Source organism: Helicoverpa armigera, chromosome 25 (genome assembly GCF_030705265.1).
Source record: "Helicoverpa armigera isolate CAAS_96S chromosome 25, ASM3070526v1, whole genome shotgun sequence".
NCBI lineage: Eukaryota > Metazoa > Arthropoda > Insecta > Lepidoptera > Noctuidae > Helicoverpa > Helicoverpa armigera.
The window spans coordinates 9,463,905-9,486,752 of NC_087144.1; the positions used below are offsets into that span (position 1 = coordinate 9,463,905).

General features: G+C 52.6%; 1 protein-coding gene across 1 annotated transcript; it reads right to left on the reverse strand.

The window, feature by feature from the left end:
* On the reverse strand, nucleotides 1-22,598 carry LOC110376654 (prolow-density lipoprotein receptor-related protein 1; the record flags this gene model as incomplete). Its single annotated transcript, XM_064041329.1, has 18 exons — nucleotides 22,115-22,598; nucleotides 15,636-15,794; nucleotides 15,433-15,555; nucleotides 15,098-15,361; nucleotides 14,758-14,886; nucleotides 14,048-14,694; nucleotides 13,022-13,495; nucleotides 12,859-12,956; nucleotides 12,638-12,782; nucleotides 11,444-12,024; nucleotides 7,550-7,644; nucleotides 6,829-7,473; nucleotides 5,525-6,721; nucleotides 4,940-5,449; nucleotides 4,780-4,877; nucleotides 2,836-3,151; nucleotides 1,525-1,662; nucleotides 1-332 (listed from the first exon to the last, which is right to left on the reverse strand). Coding segments are annotated over exons 1-18 (6,027 nt in total), but the record flags the coding sequence as incomplete, so codon positions are not given.
* Between the last annotated feature and the right edge of the window lie 250 nt (nucleotides 22,599-22,848).

Below are 22,848 nucleotides of genomic sequence, written 5' to 3' on the forward strand. Positions count from 1 at the left end.
CGCGGGAGCCGTCGGCCGCGCGCTGCACGCCGCCCCGCCGCCCAGGAACAGCCAGCCGGCGGCCGGGTCCAGCGCCAGCGCCGTGACGGCCAGCGGCTCGGTGTCCAGCAGCACGTAGCGGTGCGCGCCGTCGTAGCGCGCCACCAGCAGCAGGCGGCGCCGCGGGTCGGACCAGTACAGGTTGCGCGCGCGCCAGTCGGCCGCCAGCGCCGCCGGCCAGTCGGCCGCGTCGCCCGCGCCGCCCGCCGCCAGCCGCGCGCGCCCCGAGCCGTCGCGCCGCACGCGCCACACCGCGCCCGCCTCCGAGTCCACCCAGAACAGCCACTCGCCCGCTGTGGTACACACGCAGGCTGTAGTAGCGCCGGCCTGTAGCGCCGCGTGCAGCAGCTGTGAGCACACTCACCCGCGTCGTAGTCGATGGCGGAGGCGACGGACAGCTGCGGCACGGGCGGCAGCAGCGCGCGCGGCTCCGGCTCCGGCTCCTGTGAGCACACTCACCCGCGTCGTAGTCGATGGCGGAGGCGACGGACAGCTGCGGCACGGGCGGCAGCAGCGCGCGGCTCCGGCTCCGGCTCCTGTGAGCACACTCACCCGCGTCGTAGTCGATGGCGGAGGCGACGGACAGCTGCGGCACGGGCGGCAGCAGCGCGCGGCTCCGGCTCCGGCTCCTGTGAGCACACTCACCCGCGTCGTAGTCGATGGCGGAGGCGACGGACAGCTGCGGCACGGGCGGCAGCAGCGCGCGGCTCCGGCTCCGGCTCCTGTGAGCACACTCACCCGCGTCGTAGTCGATGGCGGAGGCGACGGACAGCTGCGGCACGGGCGGCAGCAGCGCGCGCGGCTCCGGCTCCGGCTCCTGTGAGCACACTCACCCGCGTCGTAGTCGATGGCGGAGGCGACGGACAGCTGCGGCACGGGCGGCAGCGCGCGCGGCTCCGGCTCCGGCTCCTGTGAGCACACTCACCCGCGTCGTAGTCGATGGCGGAGGCGACGGACAGCTGCGGCACGGGCGGCAGCAGCGCGGCTCCGGCTCCGGCTCCTGTGAGCACACTCACCCGCGTCGTAGTCGATGGCGGAGGCGACGGACAGCTGCGGCACGGGCGGCAGCAGCGCGCGCGGCTCCGGCTCCGGCTCCTGTGAGCACACTCACCCGCGTCGTAGTCGATGGCGGAGGCGACGGACAGCTGCGGCACGGGCGGCAGCAGCGCGCGGCTCCGGCTCCGGCTCCTGTGAGCACACTCACCCGCGTCGTAGTCGATGGCGGAGGCGACGGACAGCTGCGGCACGGGCGGCAGCAGCGCGCGGCTCCGGCTCCGGCTCCTGTGAGCACACTCACCCGCGTCGTAGTCGATGGCGGAGGCGACGGACAGCTGCGGCACGGGCGGCAGCAGCGCGCGGCTCCGGCTCCGGCTCCTGTGAGCACACTCACCCGCGTCGTAGTCGATGGCGGAGGCGACGGACAGCTGCGGCACGGGCGGCAGCAGCGCGCGCGGCTCCGGCTCCGGCTCCTGTGAGCACACTCACCCGCGTCGTAGTCGATGGCGGAGGCGACGGACAGCTGCGGCACGGGCGGCAGCAGCGCGCGCGGCTCCGGCTCCGGCTCCTGCAGCGCCGCGCCGCGCAGCTCCCAGCTCAGCGAGTACACCAGCACCTCGTCCACGGCTGAGACACACACACAATTTATTATGTATTTATTCTTAGGGAAGCTTACAGAATTTTACTCGTACGAACGCGCGATCAAACATATTGAACTCTATAATAGGTGTCCTAACTGACAATCGCACGACGCGGTCGCGCGACTCAAATGTTTGAAACGCGCGATCAAACATATTAAATTTGAATAGGTGTCCTAATTGAAATTCGTGCGAAAACATCAACCGTGCCACTGCCCGGTCGCGCTCGCTCCCGTCGTCAAATCGCGCGAGCAAGATTCGCGTAATCGCTTATTCGCGTTCTATTAGGACACAGGTTTTTGACGTCGCGCGAACACGCGATGGTCGCATCGCTCGCATCGCTCGCATCGCGCATTCGCGTTCTATTAGGACAACGCCTAATGTACATTTTAATAACTTACTATATTTCTAACTTGCTAACAACAAGTTTCCGCCATATAAATAACGTACACATAACAACAATTTTGAAAAAGAGTAAACATTAACTATTTAGTGATACAAATATTATGTAGAAAGTCTATTATGTACTAATAGGTACTATATGAACATAGTTACTTATTTATTTCTAAATTAAAGAATATATAATTTTAGGCAACGCATTATGGATATAAATATCGACAGTGATAGATAGGAGTTAATCTATAAAAAAAATATTATTGCGTGATAGCTTTTGTGTAAAAGAGATCTACATACATCCAAGTCTTCAGGCATATTATTGAATGCATGTGCTGCACGCAAGAGAAAGCTATTTTTTTTATATTTAGTAGAAACAGAAGCAATCTGCATAAGCGGCCTATGCCTGAGCCTTAGAAGGTTAGTACGCAAGCGTGATAGTTGAGAACAATACTTCACTCCTATAATGTACAACCTTACATTATTTTTATGTACATACTCTTTTAATATAACAATATGCTCCGTGCTTCTCGTCCAATGAGCAAATGATGCAATATATAGCATAAACTCGGTATACAGCTTCTGATGCAAATTTACACGAAAATACGTTAAATCTGGAGTGTTCATGTCCTCTCATAGATATAGAATAGAAGATGAATGATTGGCCTTCATGTGATACGATTAAAGCAGAAACTGATGTCAGTAACAGCGACATGTACATTTGTTGTGAAGGGATGAAGTAAGATGGTGTGTATGAGAGAGCGGTCACCGATGCAGGCCGTGTCGCGGGCGTCGTAGCCGGCGGCGCAGCGGCACTCGCTGTCGTGCTCGCTGACGGGCAGGCACAGGTGCGCGCAGGGCCGGGCGCGCCGCGCGCAGGGCCCCGGCGCGCCGCGCTGCAGCGCCGCGTCGTACACGCGCAGCGCCACCACGCCCTCCGTGTTGTTGCGCAGCACGCGCGCGGACGCGGCCCCGCAGGCGAGCTTGTCGCACGCGCGCAGCGCCGCCTCGCCCGCGTCGGCCCACACCAGCGTGTCGCCGTACACCTCCAGCGCCGTGGGCCGCGCGCCGCGCCCCAGCTCCAGCTGCCGGCACATGTTGTCGTGCTCACTACTACTCGCATGCTCTGCTTGTTGCTATATTCTCATTACCATCATACATTTTACTTATTTCACTACATGACAATGGGAACATTTAGAAAGTAGTGTTGGACTCGACACAAAACTACTACAAACAACTTTCATCTCAATGTACAACGACATCTCTCAAGAAATTAGGTCACTAATTTGTAAAAACAAGATGGGTTATGTATATTAGGTTATCGGTGGTAATTTTAGATTCAGTGAACCGGTTTCAATAAAAAAAAGTGAAAAAAAAATGTTTATTTCAAAAATCAAAATCAAAACTCATTTATTCAAACTTGGCTGCAAAACAGCACTTTTCGAACGTTAAAAAAAATTACATAAGGCAGCCCCCAAAACGCCCACCCTTCAATTATATACCCTATTTACCCTAATTATACCCTATTTATTAATAAATCATACACATTGTGTACAATGGTGTACCTTTACTCCCAGTTTACCTGTTTAGGATCAGGATATAAAATATGTCAATGTGGCTCCTCGCAATAACGGTTAAACTACAAACTTAGATCAGAAATTATTTTGCAATTTTTTGAAATAACTGTTGAACCAATCAATTTCAAATAAATTTTGTTCTGTAGTAAACCAGGAAGGAACCCTTATATTTCCGCCATGTTTGTCCGTCCGTCCGCGTCTATTCTCAGTGACCGATAGCAATACAGAGCTCTTTGGTATCAATATGCAACAGTGGCGAAGGCTGGTTTAATGAAATAGGGACGCCGTAGCAAAAAAAACTGGGGGGGGGGAGTACTCAGGGATGGGGGAGGAGAGGTAATGGAGGTAATTTTTCAGACCATTCCTTTTGGGCACTGAATGAGAGACTGATAGTTTGAACATGTTTTCTCGAGGAATTTGGCAGATTATATCTATAAAACTTTACTCCATAAACTACCTACATAATCTGAGAAAAGTTGGCACTAGAAACAATACATTTTATTTAATTTACAACGGCCTGTTAGCCATTGATATTTATCTTATAGGAATACATTTTATGTTTCATAAATCTGTCACGACGTTAGTAATTTTAATATTGACGCAATATTGGTAGGTAATTCACCCGAGCGGCGTGCCCGAGTTTTATAAGTAACACGTTTTTATTCTCAAAACTTAAACTTGAAAAACAAGTTTCTTCCTAAAGTAAATAATCTGTCAGAAAACAGTCTAATGCGATCAATGCTATCCTAGCTAATCATATTTTGCGAATATCGCGCGGTGCCGATGACGTCACGCAAGCGTAGTTTTGTATGGAGGATGAAGCCGAGACGCTTACCGGCTTGTTTAGGAGCAAAATGTTTTATATAATTTATAGACAAAAAATTTTACGGTGGTAGGCGTTTTGTTATACCTACATATTTAAATTGGGTGGTTTAAATGATTATATTAATTATACCTATGCTTCGAAATTCGAAAGGGAAGCCGACGGGAATCGGCTTATAGGGTCGCCTCGTAAGCCCCTATGATTTATAAATTCCTATTCAATAATGTATCACACATTAGGATTGGATTGAAAAAAAAAATTTCCTTCTTCACGAGCAGGGGCGATTTTCTACATAAAGGGAATGGTGACTCACCGTGGTGACTTTACCGGTAGCGACGTCGATGTACTGTATGGTGGAGGAGCCGCTGTTGACCCAGTACAGCCGGTCGGCGTCCACGTCCACGCACAGGCCTGCAACAGAGCGGCGTGAGGGCGGGGTGCGGGGCGGGGCGGGGGTGGGGAGCAGTACGCACTGGTGACGCCGGCGAGGCGCGGGTCGGCGCGCGAGTCCAGCAGCGCGCGGGGGCGGGTGGCGGCGCCCGTGGCGGCCGTGAGGCGCTCGGCGTCGGGCTCGCGCGCCGCCCAGTACAGGCGGCCGCGGCGCGGGTCCACGGCCAGCGCCGACGCGTTGTGCAGGCGCCGCAGCTGCGCCGTGTGCGTGCCCGCCAGCCGCGCCGCCAGCAGCGCGCCGCGCGACGTGTAGTACAGCACGCCGGCCGCCCAGTCCAGCGCGAAGCCGCGCGGCTGCTCCACGCCGCTGTCGGCCAGCACGCGCGCCGGCCCGCCCGCCAGCGGCGCCGCGCGCAGCTCGCTGCTCTCCGAGTCGGCCCAGTACAGCTCGCGCGCCGCCGCCGCGAACTGCAGGCCGGCGGGCTGCGTCACGTGCGGGCCCGACACCGTGGGGATCATGTGCACCTGCGGCGCCTCCAGGTCCACGCCGCGGATCTCGCCGGCGCGCGCGATCAGCAGCACCTTCTCGTGCGCTGCACACACACAGAGCGTCCGGTGAGGCGGGTGTGGGGTGGAGGCGAGCGAGGCGACTCGGGCGCGGTACGTACGCTCGCAGGTGACGTTGTCGGCGGCCAGGCGCATGAGGTGCGGGCAGGCGCAGTCGCGCTCGGCGGGCGAGTGGATGAGGCACAGGTGCGAGCAGCCGCCGCCGCCGGCGCAGGGGTTGCGCGCGGCGGGCGGCTGGCGGCTGGGGTGCAGCACCTTGAGGTCGAAGGGCTGCGTGAGCGTGCGCTGCACCACGGTGACGTCGCTGCCGTCCCACTTGGAGGCGCGCACCACGCTGTTGGAGCGCCAGTCCGTCCAGTACACGTGCGCCTCGAACACCGTGATGGCGAAGGGGTGCGACAGCGCCGCGTGGCCGCGCAGCACCTGCCGCGCGTCGGCGCCGTCGTACGTGCTGGTGTGGATGGAGTCGGAGCGCGCGTCCACCCAGTAGAGGCGGCGCGCGCGGTAGTCCAGCGCCAGCCCGTTGGGCCACGCGCCGCCCGCCAGCGCGTCCACGCGCAGCAGCACGCGCCGCGCCCGCCCCGCCAGCGACGCGCGCTCGATGCGCGGCGCCGCCTGCTCCCAGTCGCTCCAGAACAGGTAGCCCAGGCGCGGGTCGGCCGCCACGGCGCGCGGGCTGTCCATGTCGCCCGCCAGCAGCGTGCGCCGGTAGCGCCCGTCCAGCCGCGCCACCTCGATCTGGTGCAGGCTGCTCTCCACCCAGTACAGGTTGCCGGCCACCCAGTCCACCGCCAGCCCCTCGGCCGTGGACAGCCCCTGGCGCACCACGGGCTCGATGCCGCTGAGCGCGCCGCCCACGATGGTGCCGCGGTAGATGTTGTCGTCCACCACGTCCGTCCAGTACAGCTGCAGCAGGCCCGAGGCGGGGTCGCGGCGCCAGTCCAGCGCGATGGTGTTCTTCAGCGAGGAGATGAGCGCGCGCGCCGTCAGCGCCGGCAGCTCCACGCCGCGCACCTCGTGCCGGTTGCTGAACACCAGCAGCGGCGTGGTGCCGTCCGTGCTCTTGCAGTTGCGGCCGTCGTCGGCCAGGCGGTAGCCGGCGTCGCAGGCGCACTTGTGTCCGGCGCGCGTGGGCACGCACACGTGCGCGCACGCGCCCCACGCCTCGCACGCGGCGCGCGCCTCGCACGTGGCGCCGTCCGCGCCCAGCGCCAGCCCCGCCGGGCACGCGCACACGGGCCCGCCCGGCGCCGCGTGGCACGCGTGCGAGCACGCCGACACCGCGCACATGGGCTCGCCTGCCGGTTTGAAGATTTAAGACTACAAAGGGACATTGAGACAGAAAAAGCGACTTCGTTCTATATAGTGATAGGCGTTTAGAGAAGTAATGGTCGTGTATAAATACCGCAGCGGTCGGCTTCGTCGGCGCCGTCGGCGCAGTCGGGCGCGCCGTCGCACAGCTGGTGCAGCGGCACGCAGCGCGTCGCGTTGTCGCAGCGCAGCGCGGGCGCGGCGCAGGCGGGCCCCGGCGCCGCGCAGCCCGCCTCGTCCGAGCCGTCGCGGCAGTCCACGTGCGCGTCGCAGCGGAACTCGCGCCGGATGCACTCCGAGTTGTTGCACTGGAACTCGTGCTCCTCGCAGGCGGGCGCGGGCGCGGGCGCGGGCGCGGGCGGCGCGGCGGCGCAGGCGCGCTCGTCGCTGGCGTCGGCGCAGTCGGCGTGGCCGTCGCAGTGGTAGTCCCAGGGCAGGCAGGCGCCGTTGTCGCAGGGGAACATGGCGGCGCTGCAGGGCCGCGCGGCGCAGGCGAGCTCGTCGCTGGCGTCGCCGCGGCCGCAGTCGGGCGCGCCGTCGCAGCGCCACCACAGCGGGATGCAGCGCCGGCTGGCGGCGCACTGGAACTGCTGCGGGCGGCAGGCGGCGCGCGAGCACGCGGCCGCGGCCTCGTCCGCGCCGTCGTTGCAGTCCTTCTGTCCGTCGCACACCCACGAGTTGGGGATGCAGCGGTTGGTGTCGCAGCGCATGAACTGGTCGGCCGCGCACGTCACGTTAGCTGCGGACGGAGCGGCGCGTCAGTACACTGGTGGGGGGCGGAGGCACGGGGCGGCACGGGGCGGCGAGGCACTGACCGCAGGGCCCGCCGGGCGCGGAGTCCTCGTCGGAGCCGTCGGCGCAGTCGCGGTCGCCGTCGCACACGTACTGCGGCTCGAGGCAGCGCGTCGACCTGCGCACGACACCCGCGTTACTGCGCGCTCACACATCTCACGCTCAAACCAATTACAATCAATTCAATTCTCAACTCATCATTTTTTATTAATAGTTATTTGTTATACAAGAGTGCAAAGTTGCTTTTTAACCGCGGGCTCAATAATGAGAATCCTGAGCGAGGGAATATCTTTGCACTCGAGTGCAACACGTAACTTTTCATCCCACCTCATCGAGGAAATTACTAAATGCAAAAAAAACAAAATGGCGCGCACATAATGAGTATCAAATTAAAAAGAAGTACCTAGTTCATTTATTTGTAAACTCAGTTTAAAAATGAAAATTGGTTAAAAATCTATGTAAAAACAATAATAAAAATGACTTAATTATATTAAGCAGTATTTTATTTGTTTAATATGTATTTGTTTGAGAAGTCTTATCGAGATTGTCATAAATGGAGTATTGCACACGATGTTCTAAATTTAAATCACTTTGCCGCTCTAGAGGATAAAAACGGCTTTTGCGCTCAGATATCAAAGGGTAAAACTACTCTTTCCGAGATGGTGGGATGAAAATACTTTTTGCACAGTTTGTACAGTGGCCAACATACACATAGGTAATATACATACATATGATATCCCAGTACACAGTTTTTTAAACTTATGGTTCAAAAGTTGAGGGGGAGGGGGGGCAAATCTCGGAAGTTTTAAAATTTCGGAGCGATTATTTCCGAAAATATTATTATTATAAAAAAAAGTGATCATGTAAACCTCTATACATTTTAAAAATATTTTTTGCATTTTGTCGTCGTCATTTATAAACCTATTGGTAGCAAACAGCTTTCTAGTGCTAACAGTCACTGAGATTAAGCACGGACGGACGGGCAGACATGGCCAAACTATAAAAACAGGCAGCCGTACATTCATCAAGCATGCTCAGCAAAGTACTAGGAGACACGGTATTCGTACGGACAGTAGAAGAACAACACTCGGACACTGACACACAAACACCAGACACTCAAGCCTCGCATCCATCACCGCGGGACCAGCCATCCAGGAACAAAACACAGCAATCAGGGGGAGCGGGACAGCGGGGCCCAGTAGGGCCAAGGCCTGCCGGGGCTGCAGATTGTTCGAAAGAGATACCGCGGCTCTGGTACATAAAAGGCGACGGAACACGACGGTTTTTAGTCAGTAAGAGTCTGACACTCTCGCCGCTGCTAACCCACAGCGGCAGGGTTCATTTGATGATTTTTGACGTCGTTTAAAAAAAGGGGGGGAGGGGGGAGAGGTTGCCATTATTTGGCAAGCGAAGATTTTTGCTGACATTAATAAGTAATGACATTTATAATCAACATTACATTTAAAAAAGCTATTTATTGTTTGTGTAATTTTTTAAAATTATAGTTTTCATTATGTTTGTACTGCATATATCTTTTTTCATTGTTTTTAATGTCGATCGAACTTCTTAACTTTATTTTTGACTTGAACATTGTAAAATGATACGAAGCATGGAAGCGAGTTAATAATGAATGGTGTGAAGTACCACCCTTGTGTGACGTGACGTTCAGGGGCCCGATTCTCCTAAGTTAATAATGTCAAAATCGAATAGAAATCGAATCGCAATATGATCGTAATAGCAGTTTTAACCATATCGGGCATTCTGCTACTAATAAAAGACCAATCGTATTCGATTGACATTTGATTGTTGTGCGATTGGTCTGCTATTTTGATGATTTTGGTCTATACGGTAGTTTGCTGTACAATCATTTTGCAATCGTAAATCATTTGCAGACAAAATGATTCATTATTGAATGACAGACAAGGATAAAAACGTTTATTTCAAAGAAAAAATAGCGGAATGCCACATACGCTTCAATCGTAATCGAGTCGGGATTGGATCTCAGTCGAATCGAGTCGAACGTCAATCGAAGGGCGCTTAAGTAAAATTAGGAGAATCGGGCCCCTGATGTTTCATTTGTATATTTTCATCGTAAAGTTAATGGTGAGCCTACCTTGAAGAGTATACATTTGCTATTGTTTGTGAAATTTTAAGTTTGTCTGTATGTATGTTAGCCGTGGGAAGCCTTAATTATTAACAAGGTGAAGAGGGAGCATGTAGCTTTTATTTAAATGCGCTAAAAAGAAAAAAATAAACTTTTACTGTAACTTTACTGTCAACTTATAACGACATTTCAAAGAACAATGTCAGATGTCATAGTAACTTAATCCATGACCAGCATTCATGGACACTGCGAACGAATGAAACATTACATAAATAAACATACGTTTATATTACATTATAAACGGTAACACACGGGTGTTACCGAGCGGGAATAACCCGTGGCAATGCTGCCAGCCTTTTTGGTACATTACCCAGTGACAGCGATGAGGGGCAATTTTTTGATGCACTGTATTAGTTTTAAGTTAAGGGCTTAACATTAAGGGCTTTGTACGAGGCTCTTGTGAAAAGTCATCTGGAATACAATGCGGCCGTCTGGAGTCCGAGCGAAATAAGGTACAAGACAATGCTCGAGAGGATACAAAATAAATATATACGATTTATGTATCTGAAAATTTATGGAATATATCCGGGACACCCGTTATTGTACCCCACCTTATTCTGCCTCGGTATGGTGGGGTAGGTACTATAAATTGGAAGTTAGGCGTGAAGTGGCATTAGCCACTTATCTTCTGAAAGTGCTGAGAGGTGTCATTTATAACTCGGGTCTTCTATCAGAGATCGGTTTTTGTGTACCGGACGAGTATGTGGGGCGGTGGCTGCTGGTGGTGCACCAACTTGCTGCAGCGCGCGCCGCTCACTGCGCTGCGCATTCTCAACACGGTGGCTGAGCACATCGACTTATTTAACTGTACACTGAGTGAGTTCACAAGGGCCACTTACTGTGTAGTTTGTATGGATCAGTAGTTGTTTTGTACTGTGTTATATATTTAAGTTATAGTTAAGGAAATATTAATTGTAAGTAGGTACTATGTCGAATTAGATTAAGTCTGTAAAGGCATAGTAACTTTGAGATGTGAATAAATAAATGAATAAAAAGTTGTATATATGTATAAGTTTATTTTAACTTTTTTAAATTGATGTAAATATTTTGTAAATATGTTTCTGCTAAATAAACTAAACATATTTGACACAATTATATTGAAAGAACCATATATTTCGGTCGACTTAAATATCTTATTCTGGTTCAGTAAAAGTTTATTTTTTTCTTTTTAGGGCATTTAAGTTAAAGCTTGATTTAATGATTTTTTTACCTCAATTTTTTTTTTACTTTTTTGTTTTCACCTGGTAAGTATAGGGTAGATTTTGATTTGGTAAAGTGCACTTTATTCTACTTGTCAAGCCCTGTCATTGGATACCCATATGGATGGGATTGAAAAAAATAGGTTGTTCACCATTTTGTAGCGGCGGCCATCTTGGATTTTTATTTCGTAAAGTGCAATGTGCAATACCCATATTATATAGGTACCTTAATAATAACTAGTCCGCCATCTTGTATATTTAGCCATATTGGATTTAGGATGACGTCACATTGTCATCCAAACTAAACATGTATGCAAAATTTTCAGCTCAATCGGTTGAGGGTAAGTGCCTTAAAATTTAAAATTCCACCCGAACACACATAGTTACATACATTCATACATACTTTGCAAGTTAAATAAAGCTTGTAAAAAGAGTAGTACATGCTCTCACCACACGTATTTGTCTTATAAAAAAAAAACAGTCGAGTAATCGATCTTACTCAGTATATCGAAAGGTTAAAAGAAAAAAAAATAAAGGTTAGAAAAATAGGCGACCCGTTCAAGCAGGCGTGGGTGCCGGGCGGGCAGGGCGGCGGGCGCGGCGCCGCGGCCGCTCCTCGCGCACGCGCGGCGGCGCCCGGCGCGGTTCTCCCGCACGCGCATCGCGCCCGCCCGGCCGCGCCAGGCACAGCTCCGCGCAGCCGCCGTTGTCGCGCGAGCACGCGTTGTGTCCGCGCCGCGCCGCCGCCGCCACCAGCGTCAGCCCGTACAGCGGCGGCGGCACGCGGTACAGCTCCGCCACCGCGCCGTCCGCGCCGCGCCGCCGCACCGCGCCCGACCCGTGCTCGCTCCACAGCACGGCGCCCTCGTGCAGCGCCAGCCCGTACGGCTTGAGCAGCGGCGCGTCGGGCGCGTCGGCCGCCACCAGCGAGCGCTCGCCCGAGGCCAGCGCCAGGCGCTCGATCTTGTTGAGGTAGGTGTCGCACCAGTAGAGCTCGCCGCGCTCCGACAGCGCCAGGCCGGCGGGCCAGTGCAGCGCGGCCGCCACCAGCGTGCGGCGCGCGCTGCCGTCCATGTGCGCCGCCTCGATGCGCCCGCCCGCGCCGCGCCCCGCCCACACCGACCAGTACATCGTGCTGCAACACCGCATGCGCTCAGCCACGCCACACACACCACACCGACACTGTCTGCTTCAACACTCGAGCAAATATTAGCCAAATCAAAAAGAAACACTTGCTCACATTTATGACGCGGTGTTATCAACTCCGCCACCTCACTTTGTATAACAATATTTTACTTTGACGTGTAAAGCTGGGCGCGGTATAATTGCCGATAGGCTTACGGTCGGCACATTTTAGACGACGATCACTCGATTTCAGAGGGTAGTCGAATAAGTTCACTTGTTTTTCGATAATAATCGATTAGATTTCTACTTCATTTTTAATCGGTAGATACTATTAATATCGTGGGCCTGATTTGAAACATCTCCTTTCATCTCTCTAGTAAGTGATCACTGAGTTCCTAGTTGACTACTGCTTTTAGAATACTTTTATGTACAAAGGGTAGGTGGCCCGGGTAATTTGGTCGAGTAGGTCAGATAGGCTGTCGCTACATATGGCACATCAGCTGCATCCGGCTAGACTGGAAGCTGACCCCAACATGGTTAAGAAAAGGCGAGGCAGATGTCAACGATGGCCCTTTTTCGAGTAGTCTGTAGTAAGACTATACGTATGAAGTGATAATAGTTACCCGTTGGCGGGGTGCAGCGCGATGGCGCGCGGGTGGTAGTGCTGGTAGTCGTCGTCGCGCACCAGCACGCGGCGCTGCGCCGGCGCGTCCAGCCGCGCCACGCTCAGCGTGCCCAGCGCCTCGTCCGTCCAGTACAGGTTGCGTCCTGCCGAGCCGCCGCGTTACTGTCTCATCCACACACACGTGCCGCTCGCTCCACGCGTGTGGAGTGCTGTGCTCACCCATCCAGTCCACCGCCAAGCCCTCGCAGTTGTCGACGTCGCGGCCGGCGAACACCTCGCGCCCGCTGCCGTCCAGCTTCTGGCGCACGATCTCGTACCTGCACACAGAGCGCGGTGAGCGGCGGTGCGGAGGGCGGGGTGCGGGGCGCGGGGCGGGGCTCACCGGTGCACGTCGCAGTAGTAGAGGTAGTCGGCGGGCACGTCGACGTCGGCGGCGGTGGGGCGCGCGGCGTCGGTGACGGGCGCGGCCGCCTCCTCGCCGCGCGGCTCGGGCGCCAGCGCCTGCACGAGCGGCGGCGCGCCGCGCGCCAGCAGCAGGTAGGCGGGCAGGCGCACGCGCTGGCAGGCCGGCGGCGCGGTGGCCGTGGCGGCAGGCGCAGTGCGCGAGCGGGGCGCCGCGCGCGTAGGCGGTGAGGCACAGGTGCTGGCAGCCGCCGTTGTCGCGCGCGCAGGGGTGCGGGTGTGGCGGCTGGCGCGCCGCGTGGAAGGCCAGCGCGCCCGTGGGCCGCGCCGGCAGCGCCAGCGCCCGCGCCGCGCCGCCGCCCGCCAGCCGCGACACCAGCGCCACCGAGCTGTTGCGCCACACCGGCAGGAACAGCGTCGAGCCCAGCACCGAAATGTGTTGCAGTTCTTGCGTCTGCCGAACACATAATATGTGGCTTCCTAATATTGTGTACTTATTCTTCACTTACAATGATACTTCCTTTTGTTCAAAAACATAAGACGATTCCAAGGAGCACTTGAACTGCTTAGGAAAAGTAATAAACAACTTGAGAGGTGTCAAGGGACACTCGGACGGAACGCAGTTCTTTTCGATTCAGGAATTCATCGAAGGAATCGTAATTAAATTTTATTATGTACAAAAAACAAATTTACCTCCAGTACACACACACACAGTATACACTCCACAAAAATAATATAATCGTCGCACGCGACAACACTCTGTTCCATACGAAATAGAAAGACAAAACGCAAATAACTGGTTTGCTTTCTATGAGAGTAAGAGACAGAAACAGAAACCCGTACACGCCCTACAACTTTAACAAAGTGTCGTTATAACCTCTAATTTTTTTTCGTGTAGCCCTCTTTCGCAACGCGCGATAAGGAACTTCGTTCCAAAAGTTTTTTTTGTCTCCTGACGCTTCTGAGCACAGGAGTATTTCCCAAGTGGAGAGTCCCCGGCACTCACCGCGTAGCCGCGGCGCAGCGTGCGTCGAGCGGCGCCGCTGTAGTCGGCGCGCTCCACGCAGTCCAGGTAGGCGTCCACCCAGTACAGCGCCCGCGCCGCCGGGTCCAGCGCCAGCGCCGACGGGTACACCAGCTTGAGCCGCGCCACCGCCGCCCGCGCCGCGCCCGTCAGCGCCGCGCGCTCCACCGCCGGCGGCGCCGCGCCCCACACCGTCCAGAACATGAGCCCCGCGCCCGGGTCCAGCGCGAAGCCGTGCACCTTGCCCAGCGCCGCGTCCAGCAGCAGCCGGCAGTGCGCCAGCGCGCGCGAGCACACGTACAGCGCCTCGCGCGCGCCGTCCACCACGTACCAGTTGCCCGCCACCCAGTCGCGCGCCAGGTGGCTGGCGCCCGCCACGTCGGGGAACAGCGGCGGCGCGCCCAGCGAGCGGCGCCGCGCGAAGTCGTCCGCGTCCACGCACACGATGCCCGACTTGCTCAGGTTGTGGTGCACGTAGCACACGCTGCGCTCGGCGTGCACGAAGTCCAGCGCGCGCACGTTCAGCGCCGCCAGCGAGTGGTTGCGCGAGCGCGCGCCGCCGTCCGGCCACTCGCGCCGCACGCCCTCCGTCGTCACCACGATCAGCGACAGCGGCTCGTCCTCGGGCTCTGCGCAGTGGGAGGCAGGTGAGAGCGGGCCGCGGGCGCGCGGGGCGACGGGCGCACACTCACCGTTGATGGGCAGGCAGTCGCGGCGGTCGGCGTGCAGGCGGTAGCCGGCCGCGCAGGCGCACTCGTACGAGCCGCGCGTGTTGCTGCAGCGCTGCGCGCACGCGTCCTCCCACGCGCACTCGTCCGTGTCTGCAACACGCGAGACTAAGTAAGCCAAATCCACTTAAATACCGGATTATTACCAAGTTTATTTAGCTTTATGCCAATTTAGAGTTCAATATTGTATCACCTCACGGCTCGGAGTATCAAAGACAATCATTCTTCCTATAATGAGCACAAGAGCTAGCCCTATTCCTCCCACACCGATGCGTTGTGAGTCCACTTTGAATATTTAGCTCACCAACACAGCGTCCAGCGGCGTCTGGCTCGAAGCCCGGCTGGCAGTAGCAGGCGAGGCCGGCGTGCGTGGGCCGGCAGCCCAGCTCGCAGCGCAGCGCGCCGCAGTCCGCCGCCGTGAAGTTGTCACAGATGTCCCACTCGTCGCTGGCGTCGGGGCACTGCCGCTCGCCGTCGCAGAACTGGCTGACGGGCACGCACGTGAACTGCCCCTCCACGGGCGTGACGCAGCGCGCGCTGTTGCCGCGGCACTTGAAGTCCTTCTGACCTGCGCACCGGCGAACATGTCCGTCAATAGGCAGCTGCGGGCGCGGGCGCCACCACTGCTCGCTCACGTACACATGTAGGGGTCCTCGTCGGAGGCGTCGTGGGCGCCGCAGTCCGGCTCGCCGTCACAGCGCCAGCTCGGCGCCAGGCAGAAGTTGCTGACGGCGCAGCGGAACTCGTCGCCGCGACATGAAGCTGCAAGAGGCAGCACTCATGTAGGTACATAGGAATGATGGAATGAAATGAACAAAAAGAAGGATCGTCCGAAAGGTTACGGTTGGGGTTGGTGCAGTTGAGCTCGTCGGAGGCGTCGGCGCAGTGCGCGCGGCCGTCGCAGCGCCACGCCGGCGGCAGGCAGCGCAGCTGGTCGGCGCACGCGAACTGCGGCGCGGCGCAGGGCGCGGGCGAGCCGCTCTCCTCGTCCGCCTCCGGCCCTGCGCACACACTGCCTCCTTAATCAAATGCTCCCACGCGCTCGCAGCATGTCACTCTGGACATACCGTTTTTAGGGTTCCGTAGCCAAAATGGCAAAAACGGAACCCTTATAGTTTCGTCATGTCCGTCTGTCCGTCTGTCCGTCTGTCCGTCTGTCACAGCCGATTTACTCGGAAACTATAAGTACTACAGTGATGAAATTTGATGGGAATATGTGTTGTATGAACCGCTACAAAAATATGACACTAAATAGTAAAAAAAAGAATTGGGGGTGGGGCCCCCCATACATGTAACTGAGGGATGAAATTTTTTTTTTCGATGTACATACCCGTGTGGGGTATCAATGGAAAGGTCTTTTAAAATGATATAAAGTTTTCTAAAAAACATTTTTCTTAAAGTGAACGGTTTTTGAGATATCAGCTCTCAAAGTCGTAAAAAGTATGTCCCCCCCCCTCTATTTTTATAACTACGGGGTATAAAATTCTAAAAAAAATACAGGTGATGCATGCTAATTAACTCTTTCAACGATTTTTGGTTTGATCAAAGTATCTCTTATAGTTTTTGAGATAGGTTGATTTAACTGTAATTTACGGAACCCTTCGTGCACGAGTCCGACTCGCACTTGGCCGGTTTTAATGTTTCGATAATGTTGCGATTAACTATACTTATATTATAAAGAAAAAGTCTAAAATGTATAAACCCAAAAACCACTCGACCGATTTAATATATAATGTTACATATTTTTCAATGTTGGAAAGCTATACTCTTACACTCTTCACGAGTAGGGCTGCCATCCGTCCGGGTTTCCCCGGATTTGTCCTCGTTTTGACCCCGTCCGAGGGACGTCCGGGCGGGTTTTCTAGAAGCGTCCGGGGAAAACCCGGACACTTTTCATGTAAGAAAGTACCTCATTGAATTAAGTATATGTTAATAGTAAATGGATTACAAAATAGGTATTATTTTAAACAAAATCGTACTCGTTCGGGGAAAAAATGCGATTTACGCCAAATGTCCGGGTTTTTAATGTTTGTCCGGGTTTGGCGAAATTCGAGATGGAAGCCTTCATTGGTAACATATTTTAGGCTATTTTTCAAAAAAAAAAACAAAAAATTTCACCGTTTTCAAACACTCATCCTTGACTACAATTTATTATTTCAATATAGCTATAAAATATTCATTAAGAATTTCGGCACCCTATCTTTCCTCCCTACAGGAGTTTACCCTGTCGCAAGGCAAGTGAACAGTTTTCATTACTACGCGTTTGGATAAATAAAACTGTAATTTATTAAGAACTGGCTTTACATGCATGGCATTTAACAACTCGATTGGGAATGAAGAGTGAAGTCATCTGCGTAGTGAAGATATTCTGTGAATCTTGCAGCAGACGGTAAGTCAGTTTACAGACGCCACGTAAAGGAGCAGAAAGTTCTTCGAAAACCATAACACCCGGAATATTGTCAGGCTCTATCGAACTTGAATGTTTTCATTAGTTAATACCATATGGAACATAATCAAGAGTAAAAGAATTGTATATAATTGTTGTTGGAATCATTGTGGAGACTATTTACACATTCTGCAATTAATTGTGGTGATAAACATAGGTCCGTAAGGCACTTAAATGAAGTGTTATCTATTTGATAGTGAAATAAAATGAGTATTATAATGGAACAGCGGCGTTAACGCCTGCTGTCACAAACAAGAAAAGGTTATCGGTCCGCGGTCGCCGGCTGCGCGGTGCACGAGCCGCTCTCGCTCTGCTCATCTGCTGCCAGTTGCTACTCTTATGTCCTTTTGATCATAACTTTAAAATCGCGTTCTTAGGTTTCATTTGGTGGATTGGTTAGAAACCATAATGGCGTCTACGGCCGATTTCGGCCACGGCGGCTGTTGTCATTTAAGGAGATCAGCCAGCTGCGCAGGACATATTATAGTGCACGAGCATTTGCGCAGACACAGGTGCACTCCCTATTCCTTCACTCTCATAACCCGATGGGACGGCAATCCGACACGACCGGAAAGAGATCAGGCGCAGGACCGACATTTAAGTGCTCTCCGATGCACGGGTGAATCAAGCACCAACTTCCAGACTACGGGCTGCTTTGTGAAAGTTCAAGAAAACCCACAAAGCGATTTCGGCCCGACCCGGGAATCGAACCCGAGACCTCGAGCACAGCAGCCGCGCTTGCGACCACTACACCAACGAGGCAGCAGAAACCATAAATAATAAGTAATACGTGGTCTGCAAGGGGAGTAGAGCGGGAGCCCCTGCGCACTCGCGACGCTCATTGGTGCGGTGAATGAAGAGTGACACGTGAGAGCGCACGCGCGCCCCAGCCCGCATCGTGCCGCACTGACCGGCTTACTGCTCATCACAGACAATAACATCCTCACTTAATCAGAACACCGTATCTCACAATTAACAGAAAAGTCACAATAGAGTGAGAAGAGCGAATCCGTATTAAAACACCAAGGATAAAGAATCTTACCTAGGCTCTGGACAACGGTCCCATTCTTATAACGAGCGATGTCAGGCCGACGCGTAATGTTCCATACGTTACGTAAAAACACTAAAAAACACATAAAAAAAAACTATTCTTCTCCGTGTGAGAGGAGGCCTGTGCCCAGCAGTGGGACGATAAAAAAAAGGCTGTAACAGGTGCATCGGCCTCGAAGTCTGAGTCTAGTACTTGGATGCAAATACGTTTATTTCGCCACCGACTTCTAGACCGCTTTACTCAAGTGAACGTTCACTTCAATTAATGCTTCACTTTTATTTCACTCCTATGTACTTAGGACGTGTGACTAAAAGACGACGATCAAAAAAAATTAAAGTTCCTGTCATTTAATGACAGTCGGGAAACCAATTTTGTTACGTCTTTTGGCAGTCGGCATTGTTAGAGGCCCCTTCAGTTGTTCTGTGCGAACCTGGTGCTTCCCGGCTTGAGCCAGCCCAAGTACGAGTCGCATGCAAGAATGGGCCACGGCTAGACTCTTCCACAATGCCTACATAAATAATAATCAAACCAATGTTACCTATTTAATGAAATGCAATTGGTTGGCGAGTCACACATGAGATACTTGAGTCGGTGTAACCAGAGAAGATGCGGTATACAACACGATACGAGAGGTTCGTCGCGCCTAGGGTAACCATGAAAGAATTCCAAAAGTCCGGAGAAAAGATGGAAGATTTTTAGGGGTTGTGTTTTTGCAGACGACGGATGACGGGGAGCGACCTCGCGGGTATAGCGAGTGCTCCAGGGAGAGTAGAGTGTATTGTCCTTGGGAACATTTCTATCCTACTAACATTATAAATGCGAAAGTTCGTTTGTTTGCCGATCGGTATGAAACATTGTACACAAATTCTTGGTAGTAATAGAAAGAACATAGGATACCTACTTTTATCTATACTAATATTATAAAGCTGAAGAGTTTGTTTGTTTGTTTGTTTGAACGCGCTAATCTCAGGAACTACTGGTCAGATTTGAAAATTTCTTTCAGTGTTAGGTAGCCCATTTATCGAGGAAGGCTAGGTATAGGCTACTTTTTATCCCGGTACGGGAAGTAGTTCCCACGGGATGCGGGTGAAACCGCTGGCAGAAGCTAGTTTAATAATAAAAAATGCGAGCGAAGCCGCGGTTTAAAGTCGAGTAATGTCATTATGTCCCGAGCCTTTTCCCAACTTTGTTGGGGTCGGCTTCCAGTCCAACCGGATGCGGCTGAGTACCAGTGTTTTACAAGGAGCGACTACCTATCTGACCTCAATCCAGTTACGCGGGCAATCCAATAGCCTTTGGTTAGACTGGTGTCAGAATTACTGGCTTCTGACTGCCCTTAACGACTGCCAAGGATGTTCAATGACAATTAAAATTGTCTCAAAAGGGCTTCGTGTTGGCTTCGGCCCCACAATCGCCTACCGAAAATCCGAAAATTTCTATAGTCCTGTGGTCTGAGGGATACATACAAATATCGTTGTCTCAAACTGCCTCGTTGGTCTAGCTGTCGCAAGTGCGGCTGCTGAGCACGAGGTCTCAGCTTAGATTCCCGAAATCGCTTTGTGAGTTTTAGAAGACTTTCACAAAGCAGCCCGGAGCCTGGAAGTTGGTGAATGATGCACCCGTGCATCGGAGAGCAAGTAAATGTCGGTCCTGCGCCGTCTTCGGTCGAGTCGGGTTATGAGAGTGTTACAACAATCTGCAAAAACCTTAGGAAGGAATCCGGAATCCTTAGGAAGGTTCAAAAATCACACACATCGCGAAATGGTAACGCGACTATCTTGCCTTTGCCAGTTGCCTTACATACACATAATAAACTAGACTGTGTGCTGGAAGTAAAGCGTAATAGTGTACGTCAAACTTTTATCCATGCGAGCTTCCAAACATCAGTTTTGCAGCTGAAGTCTAGGAAAGAAGCGATTGGCTGACTGGTACACAAATGTTGTTGTAGGCAGAGGGAGCGGCGCGAGTTGGCAGGTAATTACAACGGACGCGGCTCCGCGCCGCGCCGGCCAGACCGGTTCGCCAATTTTTTGTGTTACGTCGCCTCTCGCACGCCTCGCGTCAACTACATTAAATAGATATATCTTAATACATTTGTTTATGTCCTTTGACATGATCTGAGAAGTCTCCTTCCAAACATAGTTTGTGTCACCAATGCGCGGGCGGCCCAGAGGTCTCCGTGAAGCACACAGTCGAGGTGAGCCTGGGAACAGCACCGCCGTGTCCTCGTGGTCAATCGTGTTGTATCTTCGTTGTAATTTGTTTGTGAGAGACATATAGAAATACAATATACGTGTCCATTATTTTAGGGCATTTAGGGTTATCTAAAAGACGGACTAATTAATTTTTATCATTCGCCATTCGCATGCCTGCCAATAGGCTGTGACCTCTTGCGGCTTGTGGTTCAAGCCTTGGTCCGAAACGAGAGGAAATGGGATGCCGTCGGTTACTTCTGCGCATCAGTCATGCTAAGAGAAGGAGGCGGCTGAGCGATACAGAATTCGTTCCTCTCATCCCAGCCAGTGGACGTGAGACACCACAGGCACCGGGTATCGAGGGACGCCTCCCGGTAGTCCCGGTTACCGTAGGCGTGGGTCTATGGGCGGTGAGTTTCGGGTGGCTCATCGTTCTACCGTCCCTTAAGAGACGGCAGCACAAATTCTGTAACCGAAATTATCTACCAAAATTCTTCTATCCTACGATCCAACACACTCCACAATAATATAACAATCTTAGAGAGGTGCGCGTGAGGTAGGCGCAGGCGCTTATATGCTAGCCTGCCACCGCTGTCTACTCCCGATGTTCCGTCAGCAATCGAACCGAACATCGGTCGTTGTCGCCTAATAGCGGGTTTAAAGACCATGTTGGCTAAGGGGTCTGGAAATCGGCGGCGTAACACATACACCTCCGTACTTGGGACGCGGGGCCCTTTACGCTATCCTCCTCAACTGCTGCTAGGATAGAATACAACAACTTCTGGTTGTCACATTTTCACGACACTGGCAATCTGGTCGAACTTTAAGGCTCGAGCAGACCGGATGCGTATGCGTAACCACGCGCGTAGTCACGCGCGTAGTTACGGCGTAACCATGAGTTGTAATGTATGGAAATGTATAAGACAGGCCACACCGCTTGCGTAACGTAGACACGCGCGTCGTTACGCAAGCGGTGTGGCCTGTCTCATACATTTCCATACATTACAACTCATGGTTACGCCGTAACTACGCGCGTGACTACGCGCGTGGTTACGCATACGCATCCGGTCTGCTCGAGCCTTTATAAAACTGACACAAATTCTGTCTTCTGGTGAGTAAATCTGCAGCCCATAAATGAAATCTAAGTGTTGCATTGGTTCAACTACTTGTAAGCACGACGATTGCCAAAATGAATAACTAATGCACGTTTCAGTAGAGTCCGGGATCAAAACCGCCAGAATCGTTAAGCCCGCGATATCCCAAATTATTTCAGTGATTAGGATTTATTGTCTTTCAAATCAAGACTAACGAAGACTATTCATAAAAGCGAAGCCAGTAGGTACGGTAGCGCGTAGCGCGCTCAGTACCGGGATATTCGGGATATTTTAATTAAAAATCATAAAAACATTTAACTTTGTTTATTTTTGTCGATTGGAAAACTAAGTGACAATTTCAGTGTAAAAACCTAATCCTTTTCTTTGCATAGAACACATTTAAATAGTTGTCCAGCTAGGAACAAAATATAATAAATAAAACCTATGGACTAAGAAGTTTTTAATTGGTCTACAGTACGTAACGGGGGCGAGGGCTAGTTTTAGACTTGCAGTTGATGGCCGTGGCAGCACGTACCTGCGCTCGAGGCGGAGGTCGCCGAGCCGAGCAGCGCCAGCAGCAGCGCCGCCGGCCAGCCGGTCCCGGCCGCCATCCTTTGTGTTCAGGCGCGCATATGCAGTATCGATAACACGACCATACCTTATAAACCTACCGCCTACAAGCTAATTATTACCACTGGATTATGGGAAACTATTAAGAGATCTATCTGTTTACTCTCGACGCTATATGCATTTACATATCAATGCATTATAGAAATTACATAAACTTTTCACTTTTTCGTCTGAAGTCCTTGATTTAAATCATAACTTTTGTCCTATGAAACCGGTCTAATCCACGGTGAAGTTTAGTGATTATGTATTTTTTATTAGAAACAATAATATTCGATAACACTTAGCAGCGCCGCGATGCCGCAGGCAATTCCATTCACCGCACGCACAGACTACTATAGATAATAATAACAAACAAACACAAAACCGTCAACCAATGGTCAACCCGGGTTAACCAAAGGGGTTAACCAACGCAACAACAGATAAAAAATAGTATATGATCCAGTGTTGCCAGTTCATCAGTCATCCATCATTGCGTGATTATCGACTCGCCCGCAGGCTTTACCAGTTTTGTCATCATTAAACGACAAAAACTTTGAAAAGCTTAATGATGATCGCCCATTTGTCACGGTTCTGACTGAGTAATCGCGCTTCGCCTTTAGTTGCACATTCGCTTAGCCTAGTAACAAAACTATCGAAACG